The sequence below is a fragment of the Conger conger genome, chromosome 8, assembly GCF_963514075.1.
Source record: "Conger conger chromosome 8, fConCon1.1, whole genome shotgun sequence".
Lineage (NCBI taxonomy): Eukaryota > Metazoa > Chordata > Actinopteri > Anguilliformes > Congridae > Conger > Conger conger.
The window spans coordinates 51257510-51272963 of NC_083767.1; the positions used below are offsets into that span (position 1 = coordinate 51257510).

The following is a 15454-nucleotide window of genomic DNA, read 5'->3' on the forward strand; positions in this document are numbered from 1 at the left end:
TAGTGAAGAATGAATAAGAGTCCAGTCCACTAAGCAAGCCAAAAGAACACAGCATTGCCAGACCAGTGTTCTTTCTATTGCACAACTAACCAGAAAAGAAACTAAACCAATGTAAAGAAATGCAAGAAACCATAAAAAGCAAAGAAATCTCAGTTGCTTACCTGGATAAATTGCATAAAATTTTTTACAGACAACTTAACACAGAGACAGGCTCTAATATACAGTACATTGCCCTCATGCTACTGTTCACTGGTCATCAAATTGGCAGCGATGATGGATCCGACAAACGTCATCCACCATTATCAGTCTTGCCAATAACAAATCTGGGACAAAACATTCAAACTTCTTAAATGAGCAGGTTTTCCTGTGGAAGACCTGGACATTAGATTTCACTTTGTTTGAGCTCTAACCTGGTGATGACCCTTCGGCTGTCAGCTCCCATATTTTTATTATAACAGGAAATTTAAATCAGTTTTTATGAAATCGTTATAGGGGCTCATAAAATGTGCAGATATCCGGAGTTCAGCGACAAGATCCACCAAAAGGCAAAACGGCAAAGACATAAATCCTGCAATCACACCAATAATATCGAGGTCTTTGGCACTAAGGCAAAATGCACACCAATGGCAACCAAGGACACTCAACTCAGAGACATGTGGAGCTGGTATGCAGATGAGACTGCTGGTTCTGAGAGATTAAATGAACTGCAGAATATATTATCAGTTTAATTAATTTCATTAATTTGAGTGTACTCAACTTGCTTGAAACTCTCAGTAAAGCTTCTTCAAAAATGTTCTTATCTCAAAAAAGATGACATGTATGTTCCTTCACAAGAGACGGCTGCCTGTGTGTGATAGGAGGAACATGTCCAGGGGTCCCATACACTGAATGTAGGCACAGTACGTTCCAGACCTGATGGGCCAGTAAAGAACTGGAGGAAACAGACAGTAAAGCCCTGCTTTCCTCATCACTGCCGAGGGATGGCTGATAAAAACATCTTACTGCTGGAGTCTGCGCGCTCTCCTCATCGTTATCCGGCAGCGCCGTTTGTCCACTGCGAGTGCCTGGAAACACGATGAAGTCCTCACTGGACGGAGGGATCTGAAAAAACACAAACGCTATTTACAGCCCCACCTGCTGCGGGAAAAGTGAAATGCGCTACAGCGATATACAGCGCCCCCTGCTGGAGATGGAAAAACGCACTAGTGAAGGCCATGGGATGGGGGGAGGAGAAGGAGGCAGTATTGGGATGTACCCAGGGTGTAGGGGTGATGGAGACAGAGGTGGGGGTTCAGCTGTTACCTTTCTGATGTCAGGCTCAGATTTGCTGGAGCACATGGTCTGCAGCTGCAGCATCAGGTCTGTCTCGTCGTCCGAAACCAAAGAGTAATGGGTAAGCTCTCCATCTGCACAGCTGTGAGCACAGACACAGAGACATAAGTCTGATTTTTCACTGCCCCCAATGGATTTCCTCTAAGAATATATTGCCACAATATAAACCGTATACTTGGAGTAGGCTTTAAAGCAAGCATCATAAACTAAAAAATAATGGCCAGGGCCACAGTGACTGCTGATCTTTGGGATATTTCACCACATAAGCTAATGGTTAGCTAAACATCTACACATCTTGTTTAAAATGCGTAAAGGTCTTCCGTTAGCTTCCTCAACTAACCATAGAAACAAAAGGTATGTGAAGCCCTGCCTTACCTCAGGGGCGTGGCGTTCTTCCTGCTGGAGTGGAGGTCACAGCTGGACAGTGAACCTGCAGGAGGAACAGAGAGAGGCTGTAAGAGTGACACAGCTCCACGTCAATTTAAGCAGCGGAGAAACCGCGCGCCCCTCCTCACCCTCTCTCAAACTGCCGCCAGAGCCCCAGGCAGACAGCGGGCTGCTCTTCTTCCGCGGGCTGGTGTTGGCCCTCCTCCAGGCTGCGCTGTCGCGCCCCTTCCTCCTGCCCCCTCCCTTGTAGGAGCCGAGCGCTGACAACGGAAACCTGCTGCCCCGGAACTCAGACAGGTGCTTGTCCATCTCTGAGGGAACGAACACACACACATAGGTAAACCCTGTCAGATATAACAGAGATTGGACTATGGCACTGGGATAGGTAATCAACACCAGATATGTAATTGTTTGGGTTCAAATACTTTTCTATTTAATGAGCTTGTCTTGTCCTCTTGGTTACATCAGGTAAGATCAAGCAAGCACAGAAAAGTATTTAAGTCAAAAACAATTATGTGTTTGACCCAGGTCTGACCCACACATATAGGTAAGCCTTGTAAGATATCACAGAAACTGGGACTATGAGACATGATTGGTGTGCAGCCATGACACCGTATGTAGGGGGTTGGGTTCAGTACCTGGACGGGGCAGGGGGCAGCCTTGGAGGATGACCTTGTTGACCAGGATGCTGAGTGCAGCTTTGACCACTGCCTGCTGGTTGGGGCTGAGGTTGCTGTTGCTGGGTGACTGTTGCTGGGTCGGACTCTTTCGCACCGTAACCCTTGCGATGACAGCTTCCTCCACCCTAGGGACTACTACCAAGTTCCACAGCCTGGTAAGCCACCTGATATCACAGACACACACAGACACACACATACACACACATACACATTAGAAACACAAGCAGCCTGAACACACATAGCAGAGAGATCCTCGCGGGACTGAAGTTTTCAGACTCACTTGACGACAGCTTGGGTCTGGCCTGGGATCACAGGGCAGGACAGGAACATCTGGGGCCCTATGAGGGCCTCCGGGGTCCCCAGGCGAGACACACAGGAGTTGAGCTGCTGCCACACAGAACACACCCAGGCCATGGTCCTCCACAGCGGATCAGCAGGAGCCGGGACCTCACCCTTCATCTGCAGCAAAGAGCAATGCAGTGTCATAAAGAAGTGCAATGCAGTGTCATAAAGAGGTGCAATGCAGTGTCATAAAGAAGTGCAATGCAGAGTCATAAAGAAATGTCAAAATGGAACCTTTTCATAAGTGCACCTGGGCCCTGGCTTAAATATAGCCAACTAAACAAGAAACAGTATTTTAAAATGAAGTTTAATAGAAAGTATCCTGATGGCAGGGCAAACCAAGACCTCAGCAGAGGCGTGCAAGCTTGAAATAGCAAAAACTAAAACGGATCATTAAACCGTTGGCCTAGTTTTGTATTACAGTGGGATTAACATGCAGGGGAGTCTGAATACAGATCCCACGTACGCAGTGGATTTTTACTTCATTGTAGCTGATGTTCAGCACTTTCAAGGGAAGCATTTGTCCTCCCCCGTTGCTCACAGCCTCTAAGAGAAGTATTCACGAGCGCTTGGTGTTGAATGGAATAATTTGTGTGGGGGTTGTCAGCAGCGCTCTCCCGGTTCTGACCTTGTGGACCAGCTTCCTGCGGAGGTGTCGGGTCAGCAGGCCGGCCAGCGGCTCCGAGTCCCAGCGCAGCTGCACCCACCGGAAGTGCTGCTGCAGCAACAGCCCAGCCCCCTGGAGGTGCGGCTTGGACAGCGTGCCAATCAGAAAGCCTCCTTCCAGGAAGTGATGCAGGCAGCTGCCTTCCTGAGCTGTTGGGGAGGGAGATAACAACGAATAATTAATTATACTACCTAGTAAGAGGGTAAATTTAAATAGTATGTTAAAATTCAGTCAGTAACAACAATGAAAGCCCTTATATTTTCATTACAGTAAGCGTGTGGTATTTTTGAAGCAAGCAGAGCATGTATTGAGCTGGAGCGCCACCTCTCTCTGTTCTTCAGACAGATTCACTCAAAGACAGACAGGGGCGAAAGATAAGTGTTCCTTAAGGATCCTCTGACATGGAGCTCAGCTGTCTGCCGTGCTGAGAGCCATCAGGCCACCAGTCTCTCAGGGGGGCTTTGAGGCCTTGAGCCCAGGAGTATTCACAGAGTGGGTCAGAGAGGGACCAGGGCAGAGGGTCAGAGAGGGACCAGGGCAGAGGGTCAGAGAGGGACCAGGGCAGAGGGTCAGAGATGGACCAGGGCAGAGGGTCAGAGATGGACCAGGGCAGAGGGTCACAGAGGGACCAGGGCAGAGGGTCAGAGATGGACCAGGGCAGAGGGTCACAGAGGGACCAGGGCAGGGCAGAGGGTCAGGGAGGGACCAGGGCAGAGGGTCAGAGATGGACCAGGGCAGAGGGTCAGAGATGGACCAGGGCAGAGGGTCACAGAGGGACCAGGGCAGAGGGTCACAGAGGGACCAGGGCAGGGCAGAGGGTCAGGGAGGGACCAGGGCAGGGCAGAGGGTCAGGGAGGGACCAGGTCTCACCGTGGAGCAGGGGGACAGGGTACACCACACCCCGGGTCTCCAGGCTGTCACACAGGTCACCCAGGAGCTCCGACAGAGAGCTGACTTTCTCCAGGCCCTCCAGAATCATCACCACACTGCGACCGGCTGCACCATGGTTTACCGGGACCAGGAACCCTGCGGAGAGACACAAACAGAGGCTTCAATGATACACAAGGCCATAGAAACATTCTTGCACACAATACACACAAGCATCCACACACACACATTAAAGAATGAAATATTTATACAAGTATGAGTGTTAAAATACCAAATTGAAATACCTAAATTGACTTGCATGCATTTTCTTTGTGATTCCAATAACTGAAAGGACCTAAGATAGCAGTTTTTCTGTTAGTATCACACACAAATAGTCTGACAGGACCTAAACCCCACAGCGTTCTGTAATATAACGGAGCTCTGGGGCACTGGAACCCGCTCCTCTCTTTCTGTTAATTTCTAAATAAATAACAGATGAATAATTCATGGCTCTAGCTTCTCACACGGCTGAGAGCGCACTGAAAACGCACACAGATGTGTTTAACTGCGAGGGAAAGAGTGACTCACATGAGTACACTTATTACACACTCCAAGCTCTCTGATGAGCATGCAGCACTGATGAACTCTGATTCCCTTCCTGCAGCTGTACACATTAAACGTGGTACTTTTCCATGGACGAAATCAGACGGATCAGCCTAAATCAACCCTAGATCAGTGACGGGGACCGTCCTGAACGAGTGTACAGTACCACAGTTGATGAAGGTCTCCAGAAGCTGCTCTTTGGACAGATCCTCCTCCATCTCCACAGTGATGATGTCACATCCCACCCCCAATGCCTCCTGCCTGTGCTAGGGGTGAAACCACATTCATGTATTTAAAACTAATAGAGTTTGAAACTTCCTAGAGCGCACAAATGTTTGCTTCGCTGTGCTCTGTACCTTGATGCAGAGTGATAGCTGGTTGGCAATATACCCCTGGCAGCTACCCTCCAATCCATGGAGGATAACGTTGCGGTATTGTTCCACCTGCAAAAAAAGAAGCCATAGACATCAACAACATTAAAATAAACTCAGTTCGCTAAGAACCATTTCCTGTGCCACACAGTAATCAGGGAAATGGTCCTTGGATTGCATTCTACCATTGTGGTGGAATTTCACACAAGAGATGTTTTTAAGACGGTAGGAAGCATACAAACTGTAAGCATTGATATGCAACTGTGGTGTGAGCATCATAAAAACTATATTCTATATCATATATGACATCATTCTATGTCATATATCTTACCACAGTAAGGTTAATTGCTGTAATGCACCACCAGCCATAAAACAATAAACATGTCATGAGAATATGAATTATGATGACTGACAAGCTGCAGTTCTAAAATTGGCCACCAGAAGGAGCACAAAGATTGTTTTGTAGCTTTCATCCACTTAACTAAATCTGTATTTATTACATTGGAATGATTAGAATAAATATTTGTTGCAACACTGCTTGCAAAAAAGGAAGGAGCATTTAGCAATTAACTTTGACCAATGAATCCTTCATTAACTGTTCAGTGTTCTACTTTCTAACCTAGAGCATGCATATCACTCAGTCTGATGATAATATTGATTTATCTGAGATCCAGCCAATGGATAAACCACATTTAAGATTTTTTTCAAGCGGGGGACAGTAGAAAATAAGTCATATTAAAAGGTGTGAAATGAAGCCGCTCAGGAACGGAACAGACACATCTCCACAAATAGCACTGAAATAAATAGCTCCAATAATATAAACCAATACAAATGCATTTAAAAAAGGCTCAAGTAAATGCAATACCTTTTTGGGTGACCATTTGCCAAACTCACACAGCACATGAAACAAGCATTTGACCAATGGACTAATGGAGCGCACAGAGGAAACCATTAGTAGCCCCACGAGGACCAATAAAAAAGCCGTATTTCACTGATGGCATGATTACAGCGCAGGCCCAGACAACAGCAGCAGTCCTCCCCCTGCTTACCAAGCGCAGGTAGTTATTGAGCAGCTGAAGGGGGATCAGGGAGTCGTACGCCAGCTCATCCAGAGCAGACTCCTGCAGGCCTGTCAGGGAGGAAAGGACAGAGGAGTGAGCAAACAAAGCCAGCCAGGCACACATTCCCACTGTGGGAGACTGCAGTGAGGAAGCCATATTACTCAGATCTCCCCTCTCAAACGCACAGTTCCCTGGAAGCGCACCAGAAAAGCTGCGATTAGCATAACGCGGGATCAATATAAAAAACAAGAGTAAATGGTTAACCCCAAATTGTCAAAGCACAGGTATTGACGAGCTGAACAGGGTGCACTCCAGCAGAAACCACATTTCCAGTCTATGAGAATTCAGTTCACTTTGAGAAGTATCAACAAAAAGCATGACTGACTTTCATCATTAAACATTTTTTTGCGTAGAGGGAAAGAGAGAGGGAGAGAAAAGGTAGATCTCACACAGAGGGCGGCAGACAGGGTGGGAACAGACCTTTCAGCTTGACTGTGATGTGCTGACAGTGGCACTTTCTGATCAAGTCCCATGGCGACTGCAAGGGCTCCTGGTCCATGTTCCAATCAACATTTCCTTAAAGAAACAGCAAAACAAACATTGCCTTTAAGACAGTGAGGGAGGAGGGGGGGTGACCAAATACCACATCATAACCAACTGTGACAGGTGGAAGAGGATGTCAAATGAGAAACAAGTGAGAGTGACAGGGAACAATGAAAGAATAATATCCCTGTGCATACATATTGCAGTTACTTCTAGCTCCTTTTTCAATCTCTTCCGTCAGAGCATTACCAAATTCACCATTTCCCTGTGCCTTTTCTAGCTTCCCACCCGGACTGCCACATCTCCCACTCTCTTTTTCTCAGAGTGTCCGACCCCCCTGTCACAGATAACGCGCATCGCGCCGTACTGGCCGTCGGAGGAACATCTTATCCACGACAGACCGCAGGCTCCTCCCTTCCCTTACAGACACGCAAGCCTCTGCACTGCCACTGACTGCACCAAACCCACCCCTCATGCAACACATGCAGGTCCGTGAGTCATGAAAAGCCTTTCCTGAGCTAACTGCTCTGGTCTCGCTGCTACTGGGTTACAAAAGAACCCTATAAAAGCTTCGATTGAGGTTTTACGTTCCAACAGAAAGTGACTTACGATATTACAGAGAGGGAGAGAGTGAGAGAGGAAGGGAGAGAAGGCGGGACAATGAATGAGAATGTGAGAGTATGTGTGGGAGAGAAAGCACAAAGGAGTGGTGTGAAGGGAGAGAGCGAGAGAGGTAGAGAGAAAGAAAGAGAGCAGTAGAGAGACAGACGGAGAGATAGAGAGAGAGAGAGAGAGAAAGAGAGAGAGAGAGAGAGAAAGAGAGAGAGAGAAAGAGAAAGAGAGAGAAAGAGAGAGACAGAGACAGAGAGAGACAGAGACAGAGACAGAGACAGAGACAGAGACAGAGACAGAGACAGAGACAGAGACAGAGACAGAGAGACCATTCTGTACCAGGTTCAGTAAAGGTCCTGAGCATGTACACATCTCTGCACACTACGGTCATTAAACCTGAAACTGCATCCGGACACATCTGTTTGTTCGCCTGTTTCAATTTCTGCTTTCATTTCAGATCCTGCTTTTCATCTCTCAATATTTCATAACGCGACGGCCACAAATAAACGCTGATCAGCGCTGCAATACTTTTATACACATAATGTACGCCCGCAGTCGTAAATTACAGCTCATAAATCAGACACACAGCAGGGAGGGCGTACAGGCAGAACCAGAGCTACCAGTGAGAGTGGAATCGGCTCCAAACCACAGCTCCCACAAGCTCAGTCTCATCACCTCAATTTCCACAAACTGCCTTGCACTGACAAAATGCTTCTATCTTTTAATAATTGCTGCAACAGTATTTTTATTATTAGAAACCTCTTTTTCAAAGGTCAAAAACAAAATAGTTTTATCAGTCAGAATGTGAGCAGACATAACGTCAGCAGACATTATTACATTTACGTATCTGTATCATCTTACTTATTCTGTCCAAATGAAAAGCAGACATCACATCAGCACACTGTCTGTTCAGAATTTACCATCGCTATGGGAGACAGACATGGTTGAGGACACAGAGCTTCCCCTAGGGCAGGCCTGGACCAGATTCATTATCAGGTTTATAATGATTTAAGGAGACTCTCCACTGCATCAGTGACACAGGCCGCAGACTGACTCTCACAGTCTGGGTGAAGGTGACTCACCGATGAGGATGGAGGAGACGCTGTCAGCACTCAGGCCCAGGTCCCTGCCACCGTCCTCTCCGCCGGTCAGCAGGTGGAAGTGCGACGACAGCGTCTCGGCCAGGGCCTGACTCAGCTCCTCCCAGCGCGTGTCCTTGTGGACCGCGACCGTGCCGACCGTCGGACCGTCCTCCAGCACGTCGACCATGCATATCTGCTCCTCCGAGCCGCGCTGGATCCGGACCAGGACCCTGTAGGAGTCTGCGGAAGACAGTCGGAGCGGAGCGTGAGAAAACCCCGCCCCTCCGCTGCGGTGGCGCAGACAGATAGGTCAATCTGACAGCAGTGCATTGAGGGTCTGCGTCACATGAGAGCCGTGACGTAAACGAGGACGTAAAGGTCTTCGTCAAGCGTAGAACATCTGGGTCATCTCATTTGACAAAAAATATCACACTACTTTTAGAGGAGACATTTTGTGGTTTCCTAGTGACTCGGAGAATTCACAGGTCTCTGCACAGGACAATCAGAAACCCATTAACAAAATCCCCCAAAACCACTAAAAGCTGCTGAATACTGCCCCGCATTGGAATCATCTCAGGCATAAATCTGTGAATAAAGGGAAACATATTTTTCTGCTTGTAGGTCCCCTGAGTGAAAACGTGATGAGCCATTTCAGCATCCACAGACAGCAACGGGCACAAAGCACTCCCTGACATGTTTGAGAGAGAACAGAGAAACGCGGATATGCAGGTTTGACTCCCAGGTGGGGCATTGCCGATGAGCCTGTGAGGAGGTATTTAACCATAATTGCTTCAAATAAATATGGAGCTGCAAAAATGAACCGTATGAAAAACAGCATAAGCTGTGAAAGTTTTTTTTATAGCCTAAATATGTCCAACGTGTAAGACAGGACAGCCTGGATCAATGGAATATATTCCATACACCTCCAAGATTTTATTTCTAGAGCCAGACCATAAAACTAGCAGAGGAGAGCAGATTGTAGCCCCACTGCAGAAGCTACCCAGAGTTCCTCAGTGGGGTTTATGACACTATGCAGCACAGCTGCTGTTAATGACACCATATCTTTTACAGTGTATACTGTCCATATCACGTGTCAGATGACACTATCACTATATCATGACCGTAAAGGTTTAGTAGGGTCAGGAAGACCTCAGAATTACACTGAACTCATAAACTGATACACTTTGTTACTGCTGTTGTGGTTATGTACATCCTTGTGTAGATATTGAGTGTAATGTGTGTGGTGGATGTCTATGAAACTGTAATACCAAGCTACACAACCTATAAGTTTGTTATTATGGGTAAAATGGCAGGGAATCAGACTATGCTGTTGGAACTGTGATTTGACATGTGTAGTGAAAGACACTCACAGAGATTTTCCAGAAGGTTCTTGCAGTCGTCGGTGGCCACATGGTGGATGGTGCGGTTACAGGCGTCTCTCTGCTCCAGGTCATGAGGGCTGTGGACACACAGCAGCTCCAGGCACTTCTGAAAGGAAGAGACACCAACGTACCTCAGCCCCTATAGGCCTCTCAGAAAGGACTGCTCTCATTACCTGTACGTGTGTGCGAATGCTCGTGTGTGTGCGTATATGTGTATGCTTTAGCACTTTGTAAGCTGAACTAAATATTAACCAAAAGGGATGTGAAAAATACCAGCAAGCTCTACAGCACAGCTCTGAAGGCCAGAGTACACAGGGCAAATACTGTACAGAACACATGTGTGGCGTTGACACAGATGTGCTGAATGTGGGTTTGGGCAGAACTCCAGTAGAATATGGGTGCAGCAGACACAGAATGTGGATGTGTTACTGCAGACGGTCAGGAAGAACATTGGCAAGGCAGAGTGAGAGAGAGAGGTGAATTGTGGGTATGAGAGAGAGAGAGAGAGAGAGAGAGAGAGAGAGAGAGAGAGATAAAATGTGGGTATAGCAAAGCAAGAGAGGTAAAATATTAGAGAGTGGCAGAATATGTGCATGATGGAGAAACCAGTAGATTACTGGTGTGGTAGAGAGACGGTTCCATACAACCCACGTTACAGCAGATGCTTATTACTCATTCAGTTACCCCAGGCTGAATTTTCATAAGACGACCTTTCTGCAGCATGGACAATCTAATATATATTTTTTATTTAAAAAAGAAAGATTTTTCCACGTTGCCTGCAGGGCTTGCACCGGATGCTTGTCGTAGGAGTTCAGGAATGTGCGGGAGTCGAAGGCCTCCTGTTTAGCAGTGATGTCACGGCCGTGCCATGTGTCTGAGTCACACTTGTTAGAGGTGAGCGGCTAACTGACCCAGCAGGGAAGACCAAGCACCTGGCCATGACCTCTGAAATGGGATTCAGGGGGCTGAGCAGGGCGTGCTTATTATAACAGGTGATAAACGGGACCAGCACAGCCTGTCCAAAAGATCATTTTAAAAGTGTAGTCTGAGCTGAGCCAGGGCCTACTGAGGCCTCAGAGGAAGGGAGAAAAGCTTTAAAATGGAGCACTTTAAAAGTGAAAGAGCTGGGCCAAATCCTGTCCTTTCACAGACTGATCAGTCCTCCGAGTCTACTGATAAAAATAACCTCACCGGCACTAGAGGAAGCAGGGAAACGAGGGCAGACAATTTATGTTCATCGATGTGAAAGTGCATCCTCATGACTGAATGTGCCCTGCATCTGTCTGCAGCATGCAGTGTGATGCCACAGTGTGCGTATGCAAGCATTTGCGTGCCTGTGCATGTCACACAAGGGTATTGTGTGCGTGTGCGTGTGAGCGTGTGTGCGTGTGAGATACAGGAAGGACACTTGGGCGGGGCCGGGCGGACCTTGTAGCCGTTGGCAGCAGCGACGTAGGCAGGTGTCCAGCCGTCTCGGTTAGTCAGGTTAAGGAGGCTGCTCTCTTGGCGTGAGGGGTGATGTAGGAGGAGCTCCAGAGAGCCAACATGGCCTCCAGCAGCTGCAGCATGAAGAGCAGTCTCTCCGTCCTGCAAAACAGAGAGAGCGTCAGCGTCCAGCACGCGCACACACACAGACCTCAACACTACATATACCCAGAGGGCCTCAGTATACTACAGAGGATGTAAACATCTGTGTTAAAATCTGTCCAATATTACACACAGACTTTACTCAAAAAAACAAAAACCAAAGACATACAAAACTAGCTTCTAGAAATAAAGACCCAAATCCCACTCCCATGTGAAAAGGACAAAACAGAAAAAATGGTAGCTTCTTGGAAAAAGAGGTCACTGCCAGTATATCATTATTGCCACAAGGAGACCACAGATAAATGTATAAACTTTAATACGTCTCTCGGAGTGTGAACTGTATCCCATGTCTAAATCGATCGCGGGATCCACGATGGCGCTTTAGGCCACGTTTAGGCGAGAGAACGACAACGAGGGTCTTACAGCTGTGGCCAGGGACCGGTCGGCAGCAGCGTCCAGTAGAGCTCTCACACACTCCGGATTCCCGCTGGCACACGCCAGAAACAGAGCGCTCTGCCCCCCAGTGGCCACGCAATTCACATCAGCAACCACGCCCAACAGCAGCTCCAAGCACCTGCGGGCACACACAGTCACGCGCTTAATCCAGGTGATCCACACTTAAACTCACACCACTCCGGTCAATCATGCGGAGCAACGTAGCACAAGGAGGAGGAGGCTAGAGATACAAGCACAAAAGAGCTATATGGCATCAATGTGTGTCACACATTGTTGGAAGAGGTCACTACAATGAGATAACCGCATGCACACTCAAATAGTATATTAGTATAAAGGATGAAACTACTAGGGCCTGAAGTTAGGTCAAATTTGGGTCGACCTAATTAAGCCCCCACAGTGTTTTTCTTCACTATGGACTAATTTGTAACTAAAATAATGTGTCAAAGGGCACCAGGGTCTTCAAGGTCTCATTAAACTAAGCACACTTCTGACATAAAAGTGTGTGTGTGTGTGTTTGTGTATGTGTGTGTGTGTGTGTGTGTGTGTGTGTGTGTGGGGTGGATTTATGCCGCCTGACCTATCGGGTTACACGCAGTCACAGAGCTGACCCACCTGAAGTGTCCTCGGTCTGCGGCCGTGTGTAAAGGTGTTAATCCGTTAGCAGCGGAAGCTCCAGCAGACGCTCCTGCAGCCAGCAGCAGCTTGATGCAGTCTGGAGGAGAGACGGGTCGCACGGTCACTACAGGCCATCAGGGAGCCTCACACTCTACTGCGCCTGTCCACCACGGTAAAGTCAAGTGCGTTTTACAGAAACAGTCTCAAAGACGCTTTACCGCATAAAAGAAGGGCAAAAAAAGACAACAAAGAAACCCAGCGGGGAGGAAAAACCCTCAAGCAGTGGTGAGAGGAAAAATATATAAAATCCCGATGGGAAGAAATAAATGAAAATAAACCAATACAGAAACAAATGAACTGCTGAGACAGCACTCGACTGTGCATACCATTACAAATAAGCCTAGCTCTTAGAAAAGGGCCGTGCTTAATACAACAAAACAATTCACCCAGGGATTATTCTCAAAAACAGCAAATAATATAGTAATACAACAAATGTCATTCATGCAAATATGTTACAAAAGCCACGTTTAACCTTTTTAATAGAAGCCCAGGGTAAACCTGCTTTTGAGGTGGGGCGCATTGTTCAGCCGTTACCTGTGTGTCCGTTTTGAGCAGCAGAGAACAAGGCAGCGTTTGTGTCCTCGTGGGTGTGACTAATATCCTTTGGATCTGGGTTAAGCAGCATTGACAGTAAAGTGACGTTTCCCTGGGTAGCAGCTTCGAGGAGGAGGGTGCACCCGTCAGCCAGGGGGGCGGGGTCACCACTGGGGAGGGAGGGGTCTATGGAGGAAGTCCAGCCTGGAGGACAAAGCAACATTTAGCCTACAGGGAGAAAGTGAAATGGCCTTAACGCCTACCGGGCCGCAAAGCCAACGCCTTCCAGGTACTTTCCCCCAACACTATGTCTCTGCTCCTGACACAGGACAGCCTCAGGCTCTATACAGAACTGTGAGGGGGGGGGGGGGTACCATGAAGAAGAGTACCTGCTCCAGTGCCAAACCACAGTGTTCACTTCAGCAGTGGAACGCTGCCTGTTCATTAGTCAGGGATTCTAAGTGACACTGCTCTAATTACACTGCAGTGTATTTATACTGTACTGTCGCTCTAATTACACTGTAATGCTGTTCATGTCAACAACATGATCTCCCATTGGGAGAGCCGGGGGCACTACACCCAGCGTAGCTTACTGGTTGCTCTGGACCAGGGCATTACAGGAATATAAACTGGGTGGAAGGTCATGCGATGCAGGCTGGGAGAATCACATCCATCTCCCGTCCCTGATTACGTACTCAAATTCAAACAAATTCAACCAAATGAGCTCATTTTGACATACACACACATACATACACACACACAAACACAGCCTTGAAATCAAGCACTGTTATTAATCAACAGACAGATAGAAAGGATAACAGTCAGAGGTATGCCTCAAACAAACAAGAACCCCAAAACAAAAATCTATCAAATGCTATTCATGCACGCATAAACAGCTATGTAAGAGGACAGAATTATGTTACTTCCACAGACACAGATACCATGTACCATACTTTTCACAAAAAACAAACAGGTATAATCATCATTTCTGGACATACACTCACTGAGCACTTTATTAGGGAGACCTGTACACTCTAACTCTGAAACTGCTGAGCTCCTGGGATTTTCACAGACAATTGTCTCTAAAGTTTGCAGAGAATGGTGTGAAAAACAAAAAAAGATCCAAGATTCTGTGGGCATAAACACCTTGTTAATGAGAGAGGTCAGAGGAGAAGGGCCAGACTGGTCAAAGCTGACAGGAAGGTGAACAGTAATGCTAATAACCACACATTGCAACAGTGGTATGCAGAAGAGCATCTTTGAATCCAACCACTTCAGTGTATAGGCTACAGCAGCAGAAGACCTATAAGCCAATAAATACCTAATAAAGTGCTCACTGAGTGTATGTTCAAAACAGGTTTTTTGGCAGTTATGTATCACTCTCTGATGAAGGTGCTTTAAATGTAACAGGAAGACAATACTAAAATGACACAGGAGCAGAGACCTGTGGAGTTGTGATATTGTGTGATTTTGGTACAGAAAGATGAAGTGGCTGGCTATTAAAGCAGGACAAGCAGAAAACCACGAGAGCACTAAAAAGTGGAAAAGAAAAATCAGGAATAGCATTGTAAAGAGCCCTGGCTGAAAAAATTTACAAATTCAAATTATATATAGAACATATTTAGAAATAAATAAATAATAGATAGTATCAGCGGGAAATGTTGTTTCCCAGCGACAGGCTTAGAGAGAGTGGCATTCTGGGAAGTAATAGCAGCTGTCGCTATAGCAACTCCCAGCATATCAGCCAGTAGCTCTGGGCTGCACTACACTTGAAAACCTGAAGAATTCAATTAATGTTTTTTTTTTTGTCTCAATCGAGAACAAGGAAGCTTTCACAGAGTGGGTCAATAAATCACAGATAAGAGCATAAAAACATGCCTCCCGTACTGTTAGGATTTATGGTGCGAAAAACAACTCTGAAATCCTGTAAGCAAAACACGAGCACACACCAAGCCTTCTGCTAGGAAATTAAATCTGACATGGAAGTCATACAAGCTGTCTACAATGAACCATTAAACTGATTTTTTTTTTTTTTTTTACATAAAAATATTCAAATCAATTAAAGACTAAGTAGGAAGCAAAAAGGCTACATGCCAAAGTAGAACAAGGAACAACAAACAAAAAGCACAGGATTAGAATTATGATGCATATATCCTGTCAGCAATCCAATGCATCAAGTGAACATATTTAAATCCTGCTGAAATCAAACTTGACCAGAACTGAAAATAAAGCAGTTCCTTAAAATGCAAGAGAATCAATGTGATAGTCTAATT

General features: G+C 46.6%; 1 protein-coding gene across 1 annotated transcript in view; it reads right to left on the bottom strand.

The window, feature by feature from the left end:
* cttnbp2 (cortactin binding protein 2) overlaps window positions 1–15454 on the bottom strand; it is a 41486-nt gene that overhangs the window by 1948 nt on the left and 24084 nt on the right. The window contains exons 5-22 of the mRNA XM_061251069.1: window positions 13182–13385; window positions 12585–12684; window positions 11940–12090; window positions 11358–11516; window positions 9918–10035; window positions 8548–8787; window positions 6791–6886; window positions 6299–6378; window positions 5235–5321; window positions 5045–5144; window positions 4279–4434; window positions 3370–3557; window positions 2680–2858; window positions 2358–2563; window positions 1848–2030; window positions 1708–1762; window positions 1303–1414; window positions 1003–1101 (exon numbers count right to left, since the gene is read on the bottom strand). Of these exons, the coding sequence (XP_061107053.1) occupies window positions 1003–1101; window positions 1303–1414; window positions 1708–1762; window positions 1848–2030; window positions 2358–2563; window positions 2680–2858; window positions 3370–3557; window positions 4279–4434; window positions 5045–5144; window positions 5235–5321; window positions 6299–6378; window positions 6791–6886; window positions 8548–8787; window positions 9918–10035; window positions 11358–11516; window positions 11940–12090; window positions 12585–12684; window positions 13182–13385 (2513 nt within the window). The remainder of the gene's footprint in view (window positions 1–1002; window positions 1102–1302; window positions 1415–1707; window positions 1763–1847; window positions 2031–2357; window positions 2564–2679; window positions 2859–3369; window positions 3558–4278; window positions 4435–5044; window positions 5145–5234; window positions 5322–6298; window positions 6379–6790; window positions 6887–8547; window positions 8788–9917; window positions 10036–11357; window positions 11517–11939; window positions 12091–12584; window positions 12685–13181; window positions 13386–15454) is intronic.